The sequence below is a fragment of the Somniosus microcephalus genome, chromosome 15 (genome assembly GCF_052327205.1).
Source record: "Somniosus microcephalus isolate GS21.2 chromosome 15, FLI_Smic_1.0, whole genome shotgun sequence".
NCBI classification, from domain to species: domain Eukaryota; kingdom Metazoa; phylum Chordata; class Chondrichthyes; order Squaliformes; family Somniosidae; genus Somniosus; species Somniosus microcephalus.
In genome coordinates this window covers 47,137,666-47,155,278 of record NC_141001.1, presented here as the reverse complement: position 1 = coordinate 47,155,278, position 17,613 = coordinate 47,137,666, and the positions used below count along the sequence as shown (strand labels likewise).

Sequence of the window (17,613 nt, the reverse complement as noted above, 5' to 3'; positions counted from 1 at the left end):
CAGGAAAGGCGCTATCCAGAAAGGATCAGGAAGCCGCCCCAAAGACTGAATCTATAAATGGACTATTTCAGTTAAATGTGCATGTTAAAGTGTTAACTGTTATTTGAATGTTATGGGTACTGTTAATCTAAAAGGGGAGGAATTGTAGTGTATGTACCTTTAAGAGAGAACTACTTTTACAGCTCCTGTATACTGTAGTACCGGCAGTGACCACACCTGTATATAAGCCTTGAGCAGGCATCTGTACTGTTAGTCTTTAGACTACCCTCCTCCAGTAAACACCTGTTGATTGTTAATCTACAGCCTCCGTCTAGTTATTGAAGAACACCATACCTTAAGAGTTACGGATTCAACAAAATCCCAAAGAGTTAAGGGGAAAAATTGGCTTGCTAACAGGGCACAAAGCAACTGGCGCCCGGGCGCGGCGCCTCCCGCGAACTTCAGCGGGAGGTTAGCGACGGCACTACCCAGTAGCGCCCCGCTCGCGATCTTCAGGAGCGCCCCCTGACTTACCACCGGACGCTATGTCCGACGGGGTCAGGGGGGGCCTACCTGCGGCCAGGGAGGCGCAATTTAAAGGCCAGGTGCGGGGCGGCCATTTTTGTTGCTGGCCGCTTGCCAGCGCTCCCGCCCTGGCCTCCTGAACGGCACCCCCCCGCGGAGTGCGGGCTGCGCTCCAAGAGCCCGGCACTTCTCTTGAGCACTGAGCTCTTTTGCCGGCACTCCCAATCCCCGGGGCCCTGGGTCGCGCTGCGCAAGGCCCCTCCCCTTTAAGAAGGGGAGGAAGGCCTGCAATTCCTCGGCATGACGTGCTGCAGCGCCGTGCCGCGCTATTGACTCGCAGCGCCCCAAGAGGGATGCGGGGCGCTTCCAGTAGCGCCCCGCTTCCCTCTTGGGGCGCAACCATTCACGTTTCGGCGCGGGGGCACTAATTTTTCCAGGGCACTAAAAGTAGCGCCCCGGTGAAGTTAGCGCCCCATTTTTAGCCCTTAGTGACTTCAGAAGAGGGAAAATGTTCATTTAAAAAATCTTGGATGATTATAAAATTAATTAAAATATCTTTACGTATCTAAACCAAATGGGGAGGAGAGATGCAAGCAGTATCAGAGAGTTGGAGCACTTTGTGTGGCAATTGCTATGAAGTTTGCAGTATCCCAGATTTTACAGTGTTTGTTCTGGCTCTCTGACAATCTAATGGAGGGAGTTTTTCCCTGACATTAGCACATTACAAGGTGTACTGTTTCTTATCAATCTGAATAACTCTCTCACTTTTAAAAACACACAATTTCTTAAACAAACGGTTTCTTAACCCTCTTAGAAACATTTTCGCAAAAAAAATCGAGGGAATAATTTCAGATTCTCAAAATCTCTCTGAATTTTTTATTTGTTACCCTCCCCACCCTCAAGTGAATTCTATGCATCGCGATGAGTGGTGTTTGTGTTGTGGAATAGAACTGGGAATCCAGTATAGGTACCAAGTGCTCCCAGGTCATATACAGCAGGAGTGTACAACCTGTGGCACAATCAGGCCCAGGCCCAGAGCCTACAAATCCAAGCAAATCCATTCTGTTTGCACTTATACGTTATTCGCGGGTTTGTCCTGTTTGAATTTTGTGGAACTGGCGGTTCGGAAAGGACTGTTTTTAGTGCTATTGCTTCCAAGGTGGTTAAATACTAAATACAAGTTGTTAGTATCTGCAACTTGTGATACAGGTAAGTTAATGGAAACATGGATTCAAGGGTCCCCCAAGGCTCCATGATACACACCTATGGAGCTCATGAAAACAAAAGGCTGGCCCACTCCTGAGGTACAGCGCGGTTTAAATGTGGAGTAAAGGTCCTCTACCTTTCCCAAACAATGTATCGCTGCCCTGCCTCTAATGCACCCGTCTGACATTTCTCTTTTTCACATGTATCCTGTCGCCTCTCTGGGCATGATGACCAATTTGGTGACAATCAGTGATAGCTTTGTGGCACTGGGAACTGGATTGAGACTGCCCAAACCCATGGCCAGGAGACAGAGACTTTCACCCAGCAGTCTTGGCTAATTTTGAGCCCAGAGTTGAAAGTTTAAAGAAAATAAATACAATGGGCTGGATTTTGATACTGGAGGCTTGTAAGAGGGACTACAACTTTTGGGTTGTACTCCCGCCTCCATCGAGTTGTGGCCAATCCACGCGATTTTCACTTGATTGACCTTGTTAAGCCCGCCCAGCGGGCTCAGCAGGCCAATTAAGGGCCACCCAGCAACAGGTGATGTCACAGATTGACATTTCATCTGTCAAGAGCTTTTGACAGATGAAATATCAGCATTTGACAGCTCTTTGAAGCTGTCAAACACTGACAATCTGTACACTAAGTTAATTCCTTCCTCTCAGGCTGATTTAGAGATCTCTCCAGAACAGAAAGCTGAATGCTGCAACTTTTGACAGCTCGCGGCCATTCTGCTTTCTGTGCCGGTGAGAAGAGGGACTCCCGAGACCTGAAGGAAGGAAGGTTGTAAAGGTAAGTAAAGGTAATTAAACTTCTTTAAACACTTTACACACACCAAACACACTTACCTCTGCACCCATGCGCCCATCACTCACCTGAACACCGGACATCTCGAACCCTCCAAGCCCTTCAGCCCGACGGTCCGCCTCGCTAACTTGGCGTGGTTTGGAGCCGTCGGGAATCCCACACTTCAGGAAAAAAAAATCGGGATTAGGCTAAAAACTGCCTGTTAACAGGCAGTTAATTGGCACTAATCCCCTTCCTGTCTCGGGGAGGCGGCTTGCAGCACAGGTCGGGTATCTGCCTCCTTTGAAACTGGCATGGAGGCGGGTTGGGGGCGGAATGGGTTTGTGCCCCCCGATTTCGCGATTTTAACCACCCACACGCCTCCAATCCCACCTCCACGGCCCAATGAAAATCCTGCCCATTAGGTTTTTCTGCAAGAAAGTTGTTGAAACAATATCTATAAAGAGGTATGGTGAAAGGGGCAATAAGAAGGGAATTATTATTATGGATGCTGGCACAAAGCCCTTCATAATATTCTCTGCCAATTTGTCTTCAACAATTTTGAAGATGTGATTCTTGAGTTAATCTTGCAAAGTGCCCAAAAACACAATTATAGGGTAAGTAGCAGATTCCATGGGTACCACCCCTTCCCCCAGTTGGCCTTCTGTTTATTGGACTGGGTGGTGTAGCGGTTCAACACTGGCCCTTCATGTCTGGAAGCTGGGTTCTGATCCAGTCCACACAGATGGAATTAAAGTCTCCTCTGCCTGCTACCTATAAGAAAATTATGTGAAATATGTTTGGGATAGCCTCAATCTAGTTCCTAGTGAGCTCAAAGCTGAACCAAACGTCAACACAAATTGACATTAACTGGCAATTGGAAGAAGAGAGGCCAGAGGATATTTAAACACTCTGGTGCATTGAAATTAAGGCATGTTGGGGCAGTATGGATGGAGCTTTACCTGATCCTGATTTTTTTAATTCGTTTTATGGGATGTGGGTGTCACTGGCAAGGCCAGCATTTATTGCCCAACTCTAATTGCCCTCGAGAAGGTGGTGGTGAGCTGCCTTCTTGAGCCACTGCAGTCCATTGGACGCGATTGATGGACAATGTAGTGGGAGTTCCAGCCTTCACCTAAGCACGTGTAGAAATGGATGTCAGAGTGCTTAAACTTGCTAGCGAGTACAAAACCTGGGAAAATTTCCCTACATTGATAGCTCTCACCTTGATGAGCCCACCTTGATGAACCCAATATTTATGAACCACCCAATTTACACACACACACATACAGTGGATACAGAGGTAACATTAATAGGGCACAGTAGGATAGTTTTCCATTTCCAACACTAGCCATCCTATGGCCGCTCAGAGTGAGAAGAGGAATTTTAACTCTCCCTGATCGGAGGGAAAGCAGATAAAATGGAGTGGTTCCATTTTCTGCTCTATTCATAGAATCAGAGAGATTTACAGCACAGAAGGAGGCCATTCAGCGTCTGTGCCGGCCAAAAAAGAGCTATCCAGCCTAATCCCACTTTCCAGCTCTTGGTCCGTAGCCCTGCAGGTTACAGCACTTCAAGTGCATATCCAAGTACTTTTTAAATGTGATGAGCATTTCTGCCTCTTCCACCCTTTCAGGCAGTGAGTTCCAGACCCCCACCACCCTTAGGGTGAAAAAAGTTCGCCTCAACTCCACATTAATCCTTCTACTAATTACTTTAAATCGACGCCCCCTGGTTATTGACCTCTCTACTAAGGGAAATAGGTCCTTCTTATCCACTCTATCTAGGCCCCTCATAATTTTATACACCTCAATTAAATCTCCACTCAGGCTCCTGTGTTCCAAAGCAAACAACCCCAGCCTATCCAATCTTTCCTCATAGCTAAAGTTCTCAAGTCCTGGCAACATCCTCGTAAACATCCTCGTTTCTTTCTTTCTTTCTAAATCTCCTCTGTACCTTCTCTAGTACAATCACATCTTTCCTGTAATGTGGTGACCAGAACTGTGCGCAGTCCTCTAGCTGTGGCCTAACTAGTGTTTTATACAGTTCAAGCAGAACCTCCCTGCTCTTATATTCTATGCCTCGACTAATAAAGGAAAGTATCCCGTATGCCTTCTTAACCATCTTATCTACCTGTCCTGCTACCTTCAGGGATCTGTGGACATGCACTCCAAGGTCCCCTTGCTCCTCTACACTTCTCAGTGTCCTACCATTTAATGTGTATTCCGTTGCCTTGTTAGCCCTCCCCAAATGCATCACCTCACACTTCTCCAGGTTGAATTCCATTTGCCACTTTTCTGCCCACCTGACCAGTCCATTGATATCTTCCTGTAGTCTACAACTTTCTTCCTCACTATCAACTACAGACAATTTTTGTATCATCTGCAAACTTCTTAATCATGTCCTCTACATTGAAGTGTAACTCATTGATCTATACCACAAAAGCAAGAGACCGAGTACTGAGCCCTGCAGAACCCCACTAGAAACAGCCTTCCAGTCACATATTCCATTCATCACTGCCTGTGACTGTGGTTGGTTTCAGTTTCATTTCCCTTACCTCTGTTCCGTTTCCTCACCATAGTACAATACAATGTGTAGGGCTCCACCCATACCTGGCCCATTGTATTGTACTATGTGTAGGGCTCCGCCCATACCTGGCCCCTATGTAAGCTGGCCCAGCCTGCAGCACATCCAGTACGGCAGAGCTCTGGATGGAAGATACCTCTCTCCTGTGTGTTACCTTCTAAGTCAATAAAAGCCTTCTTTTGTTTCGCTAACATCGAGTCTCGGATTTATTGAGGCACATCAATTTTATTGACTTAATTTTCAACACAATGGATCAACTCTTGAAACCTGAACGTTTGGATTTGGACCAGCATGCTTCGGACGCATCGGCACGCTTCGGACACTGGTTTATGTGTATGGAATTCTTCCTGGACAATTCCGCAGCCGTCAAAGGCGCTACGGACGCTGCGAGTATGAAACTCAGAATTCTGCGGAATTGGGTAAGCCACCGGGTTTACCCCCTCATCCAAGGCGCCGACACGTACCCGGCCGCCTGCGACATCTTAAAGGCGCATTACCAGCAGCCTACGAATGAGGTGTATGTTAGGCATCTGCTCGCTACTCGCGCACAGCGACCTGGGGAATCGGTGGAGGAGTTCCTAGGCACCCTGAAAACGCTTGGCAAAGACTGCAAGTGCTAAGATGTAAAAGCCGCAGTGTACACTGACGAGCTTGTTCGCGATGCCTTTATCACAGGCCTCAGCTCCACTTACATCCGGCAGAGACTGCTGGAAAAAACGGGATTGGACCTGAAACAGGCTGCGGACACAGCGCGATCCCTGGATGTGGCCCAGAGAAACTCGGACGCCTACTCTTCAGCCCGCGCCGTCCACGCCGCCACGTGTGCACCAAGGGCGCCGCCATCTTGGAAGGCATCTTCCCCGCCCGGCAGCCCGACACCGTCGGGGCCCCGCTCTCCCCCCAGAAGCCCTACGACAGCCGCGACGCGTCGGGGACCCAACTGCTACTTCTGCGGGCAGCCGAAGCACACCAGAAACCTGTGCCCGGCGAAAGGCACCACCTGCTTTAAGTGCGGTAAGAAGGGGCACTTCGGGAAGGTGTGCAGAGGGAACCCCGCCGGAAAACCCGCCACCGCCGCGTGTGCGCCGTGGGAGCGGCCATCTTGGACGCCATCTTGCCCGACCTCGTGGGGTCCGCCATCTTATGAGCAGACAGCGTGGACGCCATCTTGTCTCGATCAGGGCCCTACAGTGGCATCGGTCACAGTGGACCAGACCAGGCCGCACCCGCTATCCAAATCAATGGTGGACATCGAGGTAAACGGGTGCGGGGTTAAATGTTTAATTGACAGTGGAAGCACGGAGAGTTTTATCCACCCTGAACTGGCACAACAACTCTCCCTAAAGGTGGTCCCTACTCGGGGTACCATCTCTATGGCTGATAAAACCCAGACATCGACCATCATGGGTTACTGCACGGTACAATTGTCCGTTAACGGAACTGTATACGATAATTTTAAAGTATTAATCATGAAGAATCTATGTGCGAGCGTGATCTTGGGCCTAGATTTCCAGTGCAGCCACCAAAGCATCACGCTCAAGTACGGTGGGTCCCAGCCGCCCCTCACAGTGTGCGGTCTGGCTACCCTGAAGGTAAAGCCGCCTTCGCTATTCGCGAACCTTACCCCTAACTGCCGGCCAATAGCGACCAAAAGCAGGAGGCACAGCTGGGAGGACAGGCGGTTTATCGCGACCGAGGTAGACAGGCTCCTGAAAGACTGCATTATTGAACGCAGCAACAGCCCGTGGCGCGCCCAAGTGGTAGTGGTAAGGGGTAGCGAGAAGAAACGGATGGTGATCGACTATAGCCAAACGATCAACAGGTACACCCAACTAGACGCCTACCCGCTACCCCGCATATCAGAAATGGTGAACCAAATCGCCCAATACCGGGTGTTCTCCACCATCGACCTCAAGTCAGCGTACCACCAGCTCCCTATCAGACCAGAGGACCGCCTGTACACCGCCTTCGAGGCGAACGGACGCCTCTACCAATTCCTCAGAGTCCCTTTTGGGGTGACGAATGGGGTCTCGGTCTTCCAGAGGGAGATGGACCGCATGGTCGATGACCACCACTTGCAGGCAACCTTCCCCTACCTCGACAACGTCACCATCTGCGGTCACAACCAGCAGGATCACGACTCGAACCTCGAGAGGTTCCTGAAAACCGCACAAAAACTCAACCTCACCTACAACGAGGACAAGTGCGTTTTCAACGCCACGCGCCTCTGCATACTAGGCAGCGTGGTGGAGAATGGGGAAATCGGACCAGACCCCGACCGATTGCGCCCCCTATGGGAGCTGCCCCTGCCCAACACTCCCAAAGCCCTGAAAAGGTGCCTGGGGTTATTTTCTTATTATTCCCAATGGGTCCCCAACTACTCCGACAAAGCCCGCCCCCTCTTGAAAGCATCCTCTTTTCCGCTCTCTGCTGAGGCCCACGCCGCCTTCAAAAGCATTAAGCAGGATATTGAGCGGGCCACGCTACAGGCAGTGGACGAGAACACTCCATTTCAAGTGGAAAGTGATGCGTCTGACTTTGCCTTGGCGGCCACCCTCAACCAGGCGGGGCGGCCCGTAGCTTTCTTCTCGAGGACCCTCCAAGGGCCCGAGATCAGACACTCCTCCGTGGAAAAGGAGGCCCAAGCCATCGTGGAGGCAGTGCGCCACTGGCGCCACTACCTAGCCGGCAAACGCTTCACCCTACTTACCGACCAGCGGTCGGTAGCGTTTATGTTCAATAATAAACAGAGGGGGAAGATCAAAAATGATAAGATTCTTAGGTGGCGGATCGAGCTCTCCACCTTCGAGTATGACATCATTTACCAGCCAGGGGCCCTTAACGAATCCCCTGATGCCCTCTCACGAGGGATGTGTGCCAGCGCCACCGGGGATCGGCTACAGACCCTCCACAACGACCTCTGCCACCCAGGGGTCACGCGGCTGTTCCACTTCATAAAGTCCCGCAACTTACCCTACTCGATTGAGGAAGTTCGGTCTCTGACCAGGAACTGCCGCACTTGCGCTGAGTGAAAGCCTCGGTTCTACCGCCCAGATAGAGCCCACTTAATCAAAGCTACACGGCCCTTTGAGCGGCTCAGCTTAGATTTCAAGGGCCCCCTCCCGTCCGTCGACCACAATGTTTACTTCCTGAACATTGTGGACGAATACTCCCGGTTCCCATTCGCCTTCCCCTGCCCAGACATGACCAGCGCCACGGTCATTAAATGCCTCAACAGCCTGTTCTGCCTGTTCGGTATGCCGAGCTACATCCATACGGATAGGGGGGCGTCCTTCATGAGTGAAGAGCTACGCCAGTACATGCTGTCCAGGGGGATCGCCACGAGCCGTACCACCAGCTACAACCCCCGGGGTAACGGTCAAGTGGAGCGAGAGAACGGGACAGTATGGAAAGCAGTCACTCTAGCTCTAAGGACCAAGGGCCTCCCTATCTCCCGCTGGCAGGAAGTCCTCCCAGATGTGCTCCATTCGATACGGTCGCTATTGTGTACCGCCACGCCTCATGAACGAATGTTTGCCTTTCCCCGGAAATCCACCTCAGGTGTATCCATGCCGTCATGGCTCTCCACCCCAGGTCCGGTATTCGTGCGAAGGCATGTGAGGGGCCACAAGATGGACCCTCTCGTGGAGCCAGTGCACCTACTCCACGCCAACCCCCAATACGCGTATGTCCGGCACGCCGACGGAAGGGAGGACACCGTGTCCATAAAAGACGTCGCCCCAGCCGGTAACGACAACAACCACGACAATAGCAGCAACAACGATCACAGCAACTCTTACCCACCCACTACTCTTTCATCACCCCCGGAAGAACATCGACCAACGGCACCCCCACCAACTACCCCTTCAACAACCCTGGCGGCACCCCCGGCAGAGACCCAGGAGGCCACCGGGGACACCCAGCCGACACCCGCGGCACCACAACAGCCACGTCGGTCGCAGAGGACTATCAAACCCCCGAACAGACTAAATCTATAGAAGGGGTGAATGTGATGAAATATTCCATTCATCACTGCCTGTGACTGTGGTTGGTTTCAGTTTCATTTCCCTTACCTCTGTTCCGTTTCCTCACCATTGTATTGTACTATGTGTAGGGCTCCGCCCATACCTGGCCCATTGTATTGTACTATGTGTAGGGCTCCGCCCATACCTGGCCCATTGTATTGTACTATGTGTAGGGCTCCACCCATACCTGGCCCCTATGTAAGCTGGCCCAGCCTGCAGCACATCCAGTACGGCAGAGCTCTGGATGGAAGATACCTCTCTCCTGTGTGTTACCTTCTAAGTCAATAAAAGCCTTGTTTTGTTTCGCTAACATCGAGTCTCGGATTTATTGAGGCACATCAGTGTAACTCATTGGTCTATACCACAAAAGCAAGAGACCGAGTACTGAGCCCTGCAGAACCCCACTAGAAACAGCCTTCCAGTCACAAAAATACCCGTTGACCATTACCCTTTGCTTCCTGCCACTGAGCCAATTTTGGATCCAACTTGCCACTTTCTCTTGGATCCCATGGGCTTTTATTTTTCTGACCAGCCTGCCATGTGGGACCTTGTCAAAAGCCTTGCTAAAATCCATGTACACTACATCAAATGCACCTCCTCAAAAAATTCAATCAAGTTAGTCAGACACGACCTTCTCGTAACAAATCCATGCTGACTGTCCTTGATTAATCCGTGCCTTTCTAAATGACAATTAATACTGTCCCTCAGAATTTTTTCCAATAATCTGCATACCACCGAGGTTAGGCTGACTGGCCTATAATTACGCAGTCTATTCCTTTCTCCCTTTTTAAACAACGGTACAACATTAGCAGTCCTCCAGTCCTCTGGCACCACGCCTGTAACCAGAGAGGATTGGAAAATGATGGTCAGAGCCTCCGCTATTTCCTCCCTCGCTTCTCTTAACAGCCTGGGATTTATTTTATACAGGCCTGGCGATTTATCTACTTTCAAAGATGCTAAACCCCTTAATACTTCCTCTCTCTCTATGTTTGTTTCATCTAATATTTCACACTCCTCCTCCTTAACTACAAGGTCTGCATCGTCCCTCTCTTTTGTGAAGACAGACGCAAAGTATTCATTAAGAACCATACCCACATCGTCCGCCTCAACACAAAGGTTACCTTTTTGGGCTCTAATAGGCCCGACACTTTCCTTAGTTATCCTCTTGCTCTTTATGTATTTATAAAACATCTTTGGGTTTTCCTTGATTTTACTTGCCAATATTTTTCATGCCCTCTCTTTGCATTCCTAATTTCCTTTTTAATTTCATCCCTACATTTTCTATACTCCTCTAGGCTTTCTGCAGTATTTAGCTCTCAGTATCTGACATAAGCTTCCCTTTTTTGCCTTATCCTACCCTGAATGCCCCTTATTCTGGCCGATTTCCCATTTTAATGGCTTTGGGTTTAGTGGCAAATGAAGCTCTCGTCGAGCTTTGGCAAAGCCTCATTAATAAATGCAAATCAGGGTCCATGATGTACGTAGGACCCCGATGTTATTTTGACTGATTCCTCATGACTAGGGCATCTGCCACAGCTGCCCCACCAGGTAAAGTTGTCGAGACACCAGTGAGGCTCTCTAAGGTAAGTTAAAAAAAACATTAGTGGGACCAAGAAGAGCAGCTGTGCTGCTCTGGGCCCCAGAAGGTAAGTCCAAGCCTCTGCTGCTCCGGGGCTCCCCTCCTCCCATGCCTCTCCTGGATTTGCCTTGCTGCTGGCAGTCGCCTCTTACCGGCGAGCAGCTTCCGTGCCACCTGATCTACATTCCCCCACCCTCCCATTGGCCAGCTGCCGTTTTTCCGCTAGAAACGTCAGCATTCAAATGAGACCCGACAGTTAAAATCTGCTAGGCCTCAGACGAAAGCACCCGTGCAGGATTGCTGGCCGCTCCGCTCTGCTTCCCACTGAGTCTTAAAATCTGCCCTAGAGTCTCAGTTTACGCTGAGTGAGGGAACAATTTCATGCTGCGGGCCTATATTCCACTGAATCACCAAGTTTCCAGACAGCAGTACTTTACAGCACATGTGTTACCTCCAGTCCAGGCTCCGTTATATTACTACCACCCCGAGGAGCTGTGCTTACTACTCCACCAAAGGTGCACTTTCCGCTGGTGACTCTTCCTGAGGACCACGTCTCGATTCCCACAGGCTGCCGCTTGGATTCCCTCCTCCAGGTTACAGCTAGTACCCTTCTCCAAAGCTGCTACTATTCGGCCATACAACTAAAACTGGGACCTCACCGACAATGGGTTAGATTTTTGTCTTTACCACCTGGGTATTGGGCATCAACTGCAGCGAGGGAAATCTTTCAGGGAGGACCGCACGCCTGTAACAGAACCAGTCTGATTTTCCTTCCAGTTAAATGAATGGAACTCTGGCAGGTTCTGTAAAGGGCGAGCGATCCTCCCCACAAGGATTTCCTCTCTGTATTACGCCCAGGCAATGCTTAGCACCCAGATGATAGAGACAAAAATCTACCTCAGGATCTCTGTATTCAGTTACAAATCCTGACTGGAGTGTCAGCTTGACACAGCTGTAGCATTCTCACGAGATACTAATATAAATATGGCTGAGGAAGGACCTGCAGCCATCCGAGTTCATCCTTTTGGTTCCCCCATCATGACATCCATATTTTTCTTGTAACGATTCCAAAGTTTTCACCTTCACTGCTCTACCCAGAAGTCCATTCCATTATTGGTCATTCTTTGTGTGAAGAACTTCCTGACATCAGTCCTGAATTTGCATTTTAATAATTTGGCCCCTTGCCAACTGTCACGGTTTAGTTTGAAATAATTTTCTGAATCTCCTTTTTCTATACCATTTATTATATTATATAAAGGTCACTTCTTGCACGGCTGAAAAGCCCAATTTTCTCCAGTCTGGCCTCGCATCTCAAATCTATAACACTAGAGATCAACCTCATGGTTCAAGTCTGAACCACTTCTGAGGCCTGAATGGTCATTGAGATACAGGGAAGACAGACTGAATGCAGTACTCAAGATGTGTCTGACCAGAACACTGTACAGTTTGAGCATAACCCCCTTTGAATTATCCTCCACTGGTTTGGCTGTATAGTTCAACATTTTGTTTGCTTCATCGGTTGCTGCTCCACAGTGACATCTGTGAGTCAGAAGGTACTGGTTTCAAGCTCTAGTCAAGGACTTGAACACGTTAGCTGGCTCTCCAGTGCAGTACTGAGGGAGTGCTGTATTGTCAGAGGGGTCACCCAGTAGATTAATTGTCTGCCTGTTCCGTTGCTTCAGGTAGACGTTAACGATCCCATGGCACCACTGGACGAAGAGGAAGGAGTTTTCCTTGCCAACATTTCTCCCTCAACCAACACCACCAAAAACAGATTAACTGATCATTCATCTAATTGTTAGTTGTGGGATCTTGCTGTGTACAAAATGGCTGCCATGTTCACCTATATAACAACTGACACTGCACTTCAAAGTATTTCATTGTATATGATGTGCTTTGGAACGATTCTGACAAGCGTGACAATGCACAATATAAATGCAAGTCTTTATTTTCCAGTATCTGCGCTCTCATCCAAACATTCTTGAAATTTAAAATCCATCCGAGAAAATGCACTCCCTGACCAAACTCTAATCTCACAGGCATCGGCACATTGCACGTTAGAACATGAAAGATAAAATATGCCCCATTTTCCATGCAACTTTCCAGCTAGGTGCAATCGACCTCCCCACTGCCAGCTCGTCCTCCTTTTGGGAATGTCTTGGTTGTTTCAGACTGCTGCACTTCTCCGCTGCCTTATCTGTACTGGAAGTTGGAAAGTACTTGCTTATAACAATTTGACACAGAATGCAATAATGGGCTTACAGATGACTCACATTCCCCACAGATTAAAAAGTAAGCCTCTCACCCCCTCCTCCACTCTCCAACATTAAAAAATAATTGCATTCTCTACAATTACAACAGCAAGGCCCAGGCTTACACAAGCACTAAATACTAAACTACCTCCTCAAAAACTGACGTCCCACACGACAAGACTGTATGTTTTACCCACCATCAGAACCTTTCCCTGCACTGTCTTGTGACCTTGTCTACACTTCCTTCTATTGGTTCTTTTTTCTATTCCTCGTCTTTGACTTCCTTGTGCCTCTCCTCATCCTTTCCTTCTCACCCTCCATTCTCTCTTCTCATTTCTGCTTTCTCCCTCTTCCACCTTCTGATTTCTCTCATTTATTCTCGCTGTCCTTCTTTTCCTCACCTTTCTTCCTCTACAATTCACATCACCCTTCTCCCACCAGAACTTAAACATCTGACACAGAATCACAAAAACAGATGAATAACTTTACAACAACTTTGAGTTCGGAGGATCCCTGACAAAAGGAACACTCGATAAGCGCAGCACAAAGGTTGAGGAAGCTACACAGCACAGCTCAAACAGCACAAGGAGCCCAGGCAAAGCTCGTTAAAGCAGCAAGAGTCAGTGAAAGGTACTTGCAACAAGCAGAAACTCTTATTCACCATCCAGAGTCTTCCCTTTAACTATTTTTGTTTTCCCCCTGCAGTTCTCAGCACATCATTTCAAAGAGTGTCCACTGACCAGTAGTCCTCTTCCCTATGAGTTCTTAGTGTCGCCGCTGCAGTTTTTCTCATTTGCTAGCATTGTTTACTGACTAATTTTAGCACGGCAAGCCTTTCAGTGAAGTGTAGCTCAAAACAAAAGCTGAGAGCTTTGATAATAATATTTATAAATGGCTGCTTTCACTGATAATTCAGGCATGCAGTCACACCTTTATTCAGATAGAAGTTTGGTAGAGCCTAGAGCAAACCAATCCAAAATAGGAAGACATGGAGCTTACCATTCACCTGTTGAGGGGAGTACGGCTCGGATCCAGAATCAGGAGGAGATTCAGGTAAAGTGCTAAGAAGACAAAAGTGTTGCACAACATTCAGATATAAGGTTAAAAAAAAAATTAAATGCTATGACTTAACATGTAACCTAACTTAAAATGATGATTACATTATCAAATACTTAACCCTTTCTTGACCAATTGGCAGGTTGGAATCGCACTCCTATACTGTGTATGTCGGCTTTAAAAACAAAACAAACTATCGGAACATCACAGGTCTCTTAAAAAGGAAATGTGTTGCTGTGCTTTCTTTTAATCATTTCCTCCCTTTTCATTTAAAATCCAAAGCAGTGTACGCTCCTTTTAAAGGCACAGCTGCAGAATTTGCTTCCTTATGGCTAAGGCGATCCTCTAAAGCAACTGTGTGCAGGCAAGGCCCGGGCTGTTCATAAAGCAGCCTGTTTAGAACGACAATTCCAAGCTCACAGGATCCCTGACAAAAGGAACACTCAATAAGCACTGCACAAGTGATTGGCTGGCCCAGAGCAAGTAGATGGACGGGGTTCGGGCTTGTGATCTTTCATGTTGTGAATTCTGCATGGTGGCTGGTTTGACAGTGGCACTGACAATAACAAGTTTCCCACCTCCCCTCATGGCCAGGAATTATTGAAATCCACAGGAGCAGAGGACAACTCAAAATAGGAGTCAAAGTAAGTTTTTTAAAATGGCGGGGGTGGGGAGGGCAATGATGGTGCCAGACCGAGTGAGCTTGCCCAATCTTAACATAGTAAGTTTTGAACAGTGTGCCTCATGGGGTTCTCATTCTTCGAACAAATCCAGTGTTAAGATATAATAAAGGGAATTTATCACACAGCTCCCAGTAACCTGGCTCCACCTTTTTATTATTGAGAAACCAAAGTGAAGGCATTTATATTTCACCAAGGCACATGGTACAGGACACCAAGATTTGGAAAGAAAAATGGGATGTCAATGTCGGTGACATCAAGCTTGGGCTCAACTGTTCAGAAGAGAATTGCATCAGCCCTAATGAAGCAAACGTGGAGTGGGGCAGAAAAATATATGGAAAATAGCCAGATCAAACCCTGAAAGTTGGATCAAGCAGAGGCGGTAACTACCAGAAGCATCAGTAGAGTGGCCTAAACTGACTTATCACAAAATACCTTTTACATCCACTTTGTCAATTCCCTCCAAATGTATTACCCTCACCCGCATGAGAAAGGATACACTTCCTGAGCTTCTCGTCATTGTGCAGTGAACAAAATCTGGAATCGTCTCTGTTGCTCTGAATCCTGCGCACTACCTCGCCATCTTTGTTTAAGTACGGTGACCCAATCTGAACATGATATACCTGCCGGGAATTTCCTCGAGTGTTCTCCCGATCGGCTACTGTTTACACATCTATTTAGTTACAATGGCCAATTGGGAGAGTCCATGAGGAAATTCCTGGTTCATATGTGATCTAATTAATGCTTTCTGAAGTGTTAGTATTAGTTCCTTAGATTTACTGGGGCCAATTTTGACTTTCGGTGTCTTTGAGCGGGTGGTGGGCGGATGGTCAGGCCGCCCGTCCAATGTCATCTGTGAGAGGCTCGTTTAAATCTCACCGGCGAGCTGCCCGCACGTTTCCGCAATGATGGGCAGCTCACCGAATTGGAGGGTGGGATTTCCAGCAATCCTGGCACCTACTTAAAGAATGCTTGAGCCTCTTAAAGGTGAGGTGTCATTTTACACTGCTGTTGCAAGTCCAAGATTTGAGTTGATAGAGGTCATATTCAAGAGCCCCAAGGTTTAGTGACTCAGCACTGGAGGTCTTTGTGGAGCAGGTGAGAGCCCAGAGACAGGTCCTCTTCCCCACCATATCAAGGCAGATGCTACAGCAGACCTGGAGGGAGATAGCGAAAAATAGAAATGGCAGAAGCATCACCCCCAAGGACATGGGTTCAGTGCCGCAATAGATTCAAGCACCTTACCCAAACAGCAAGGGTGAGAATTATGTTTTGCTATCTCTGTTTTGCTGCATTAGACCTTGCAACAGCACCTCCTCCCCCTCACACTCCAAACACTTCCCTCCCCCACTCTCCCTGCTTGTCCTCCAATCACAAGGTGATGCTGCACCAGCTCTCCTCTCGTTCTCCTCACAACTGGCACAAACAGCACTCTTCTTTTAGCTGGCAGTTAATAGAAAGCATTTCACTCCTCTGCTGACTGCTTTCACATTGCGCACTGGAGCCACTTTTTATTACACATAACCTGCTCACAACTTGCTGCTTCTCCCTCAGCATGCCTACTATAAGAAGATGCTCCAGACATCTGCACAACCCTTTACAAGAACCACACACTAACTCACTCCTACTCTTTCTGCAGGACAAACTAGCACACAACAGATGGGAGAGGACCTGAACCGAGGGAGGGCCAGCCTTCATTCACCCCCTCACCCAGATAAAGGAGGAAGCTCTTGTAGATCCTTGGCCCAGGCAGCTCGAGGAGCAACATGAGTGTAGTCAATCATACCCTGTACTTGGGAGAATCAACAGCCCTTTCCTGCTGGCTCCTGGTGTCCGTGAGGAACGTGATATACTGGTTGGCCTTGGCAAAGAAGGCGTCAGTCTCCCGCTTGATCCAGGCACGGTATGTAAACTGAGCAATATGACGATATCGGCTGCTGCAACCTGGAAAGACCGTGTGGCAAAATAAATTATGGGCTGTAGTGACTTTCACTCCTACAGATAATGCATGACCAACTGTGAGAGTGGTTGCCGGTCTTGCTGTAAGTGGTTGCACAGTCTCCCTGGTGAGGAGCAGTCTTCTCATTCAAGCAGTCCTCCTCCTTTGTGGACTTCTAACTGCCCCAAATGCAGCTCCCTGAGGTTCTTAAACGTGCTGCTGCTGCTCTTCCTCCAACCAGAATAGAGTGGACAAGACAAATCCCATGTTCTGTAGTATCCAGAAGTTCCCTGAGCTTCCTGAAGGCTTTGAAGCAAGTTGTACCATAAATCCATTGATGTCCGTGTCTGCAACATCACTATGAAGCATACAATGTTTTTTCTCCAAACAAATGCCAATGACCTGAGTACTTGCAGGTGAGTGCCCCTTTAAATAACGCTTCAAATGGTCGTTTCCGGTCTGTGCTGCCCAATACTCTGCGTAACTTCTGTGATTTCGGACAAAAATGGCATTTGGGTCCTACTGATGTCATAGGACCCTGCTTTGAATACGGTAAAGAGGCTCCCACCTGAAACAGACAGACAGCTGGACCGCCCTTGTGAAGGCCCCAACCAAAATTGCGATGGGTTGATTGGGAGCAGAAATGGGCCAGTAAGTTCAGCACAGTGATTTTGGAGCACGATTGCCCCGTTCACACCTGGCAGAGGCCATGAAATGAGCCTCACTGTCTATCGAGCAATTAATACACCCAACATTTTATTTGCATGGCAAATGCTGCCCTTCACTGTAGGGAGGCTTTCAATGTATAACACCATGCATTTTTTTCTTGACTTACTTCACTTAATGATATACCCTTCGTGCTGTAATCATGTTAGTTTTAGTGCCAGTGTGTGCTACTTAATATCTTTCAATGTTATGTCATTTGTGATTCATCTGTTCCATAGCTAATTCTCGATCTCCCTGTACTTGTCTGAATTTTATCCTTATCTTTTGAGCA

The 17,613-nt window shown here is 48.2% G+C and overlaps 1 protein-coding gene across 1 annotated transcript in view; it reads right to left on the bottom strand.

The window, feature by feature from the left end:
- Positions 1-17,613, bottom strand: part of myrf (myelin regulatory factor) — a 326,052-nt gene that overhangs the window by 110,717 nt on the left and 197,722 nt on the right. Inside the window, exon 5 of the mRNA XM_086008505.1 lies at positions 13,941-14,002. Coding sequence (XP_085864631.1) covers positions 13,941-14,002 — 62 coding nt within the window. The remainder of the gene's footprint in view (positions 1-13,940; positions 14,003-17,613) is intronic.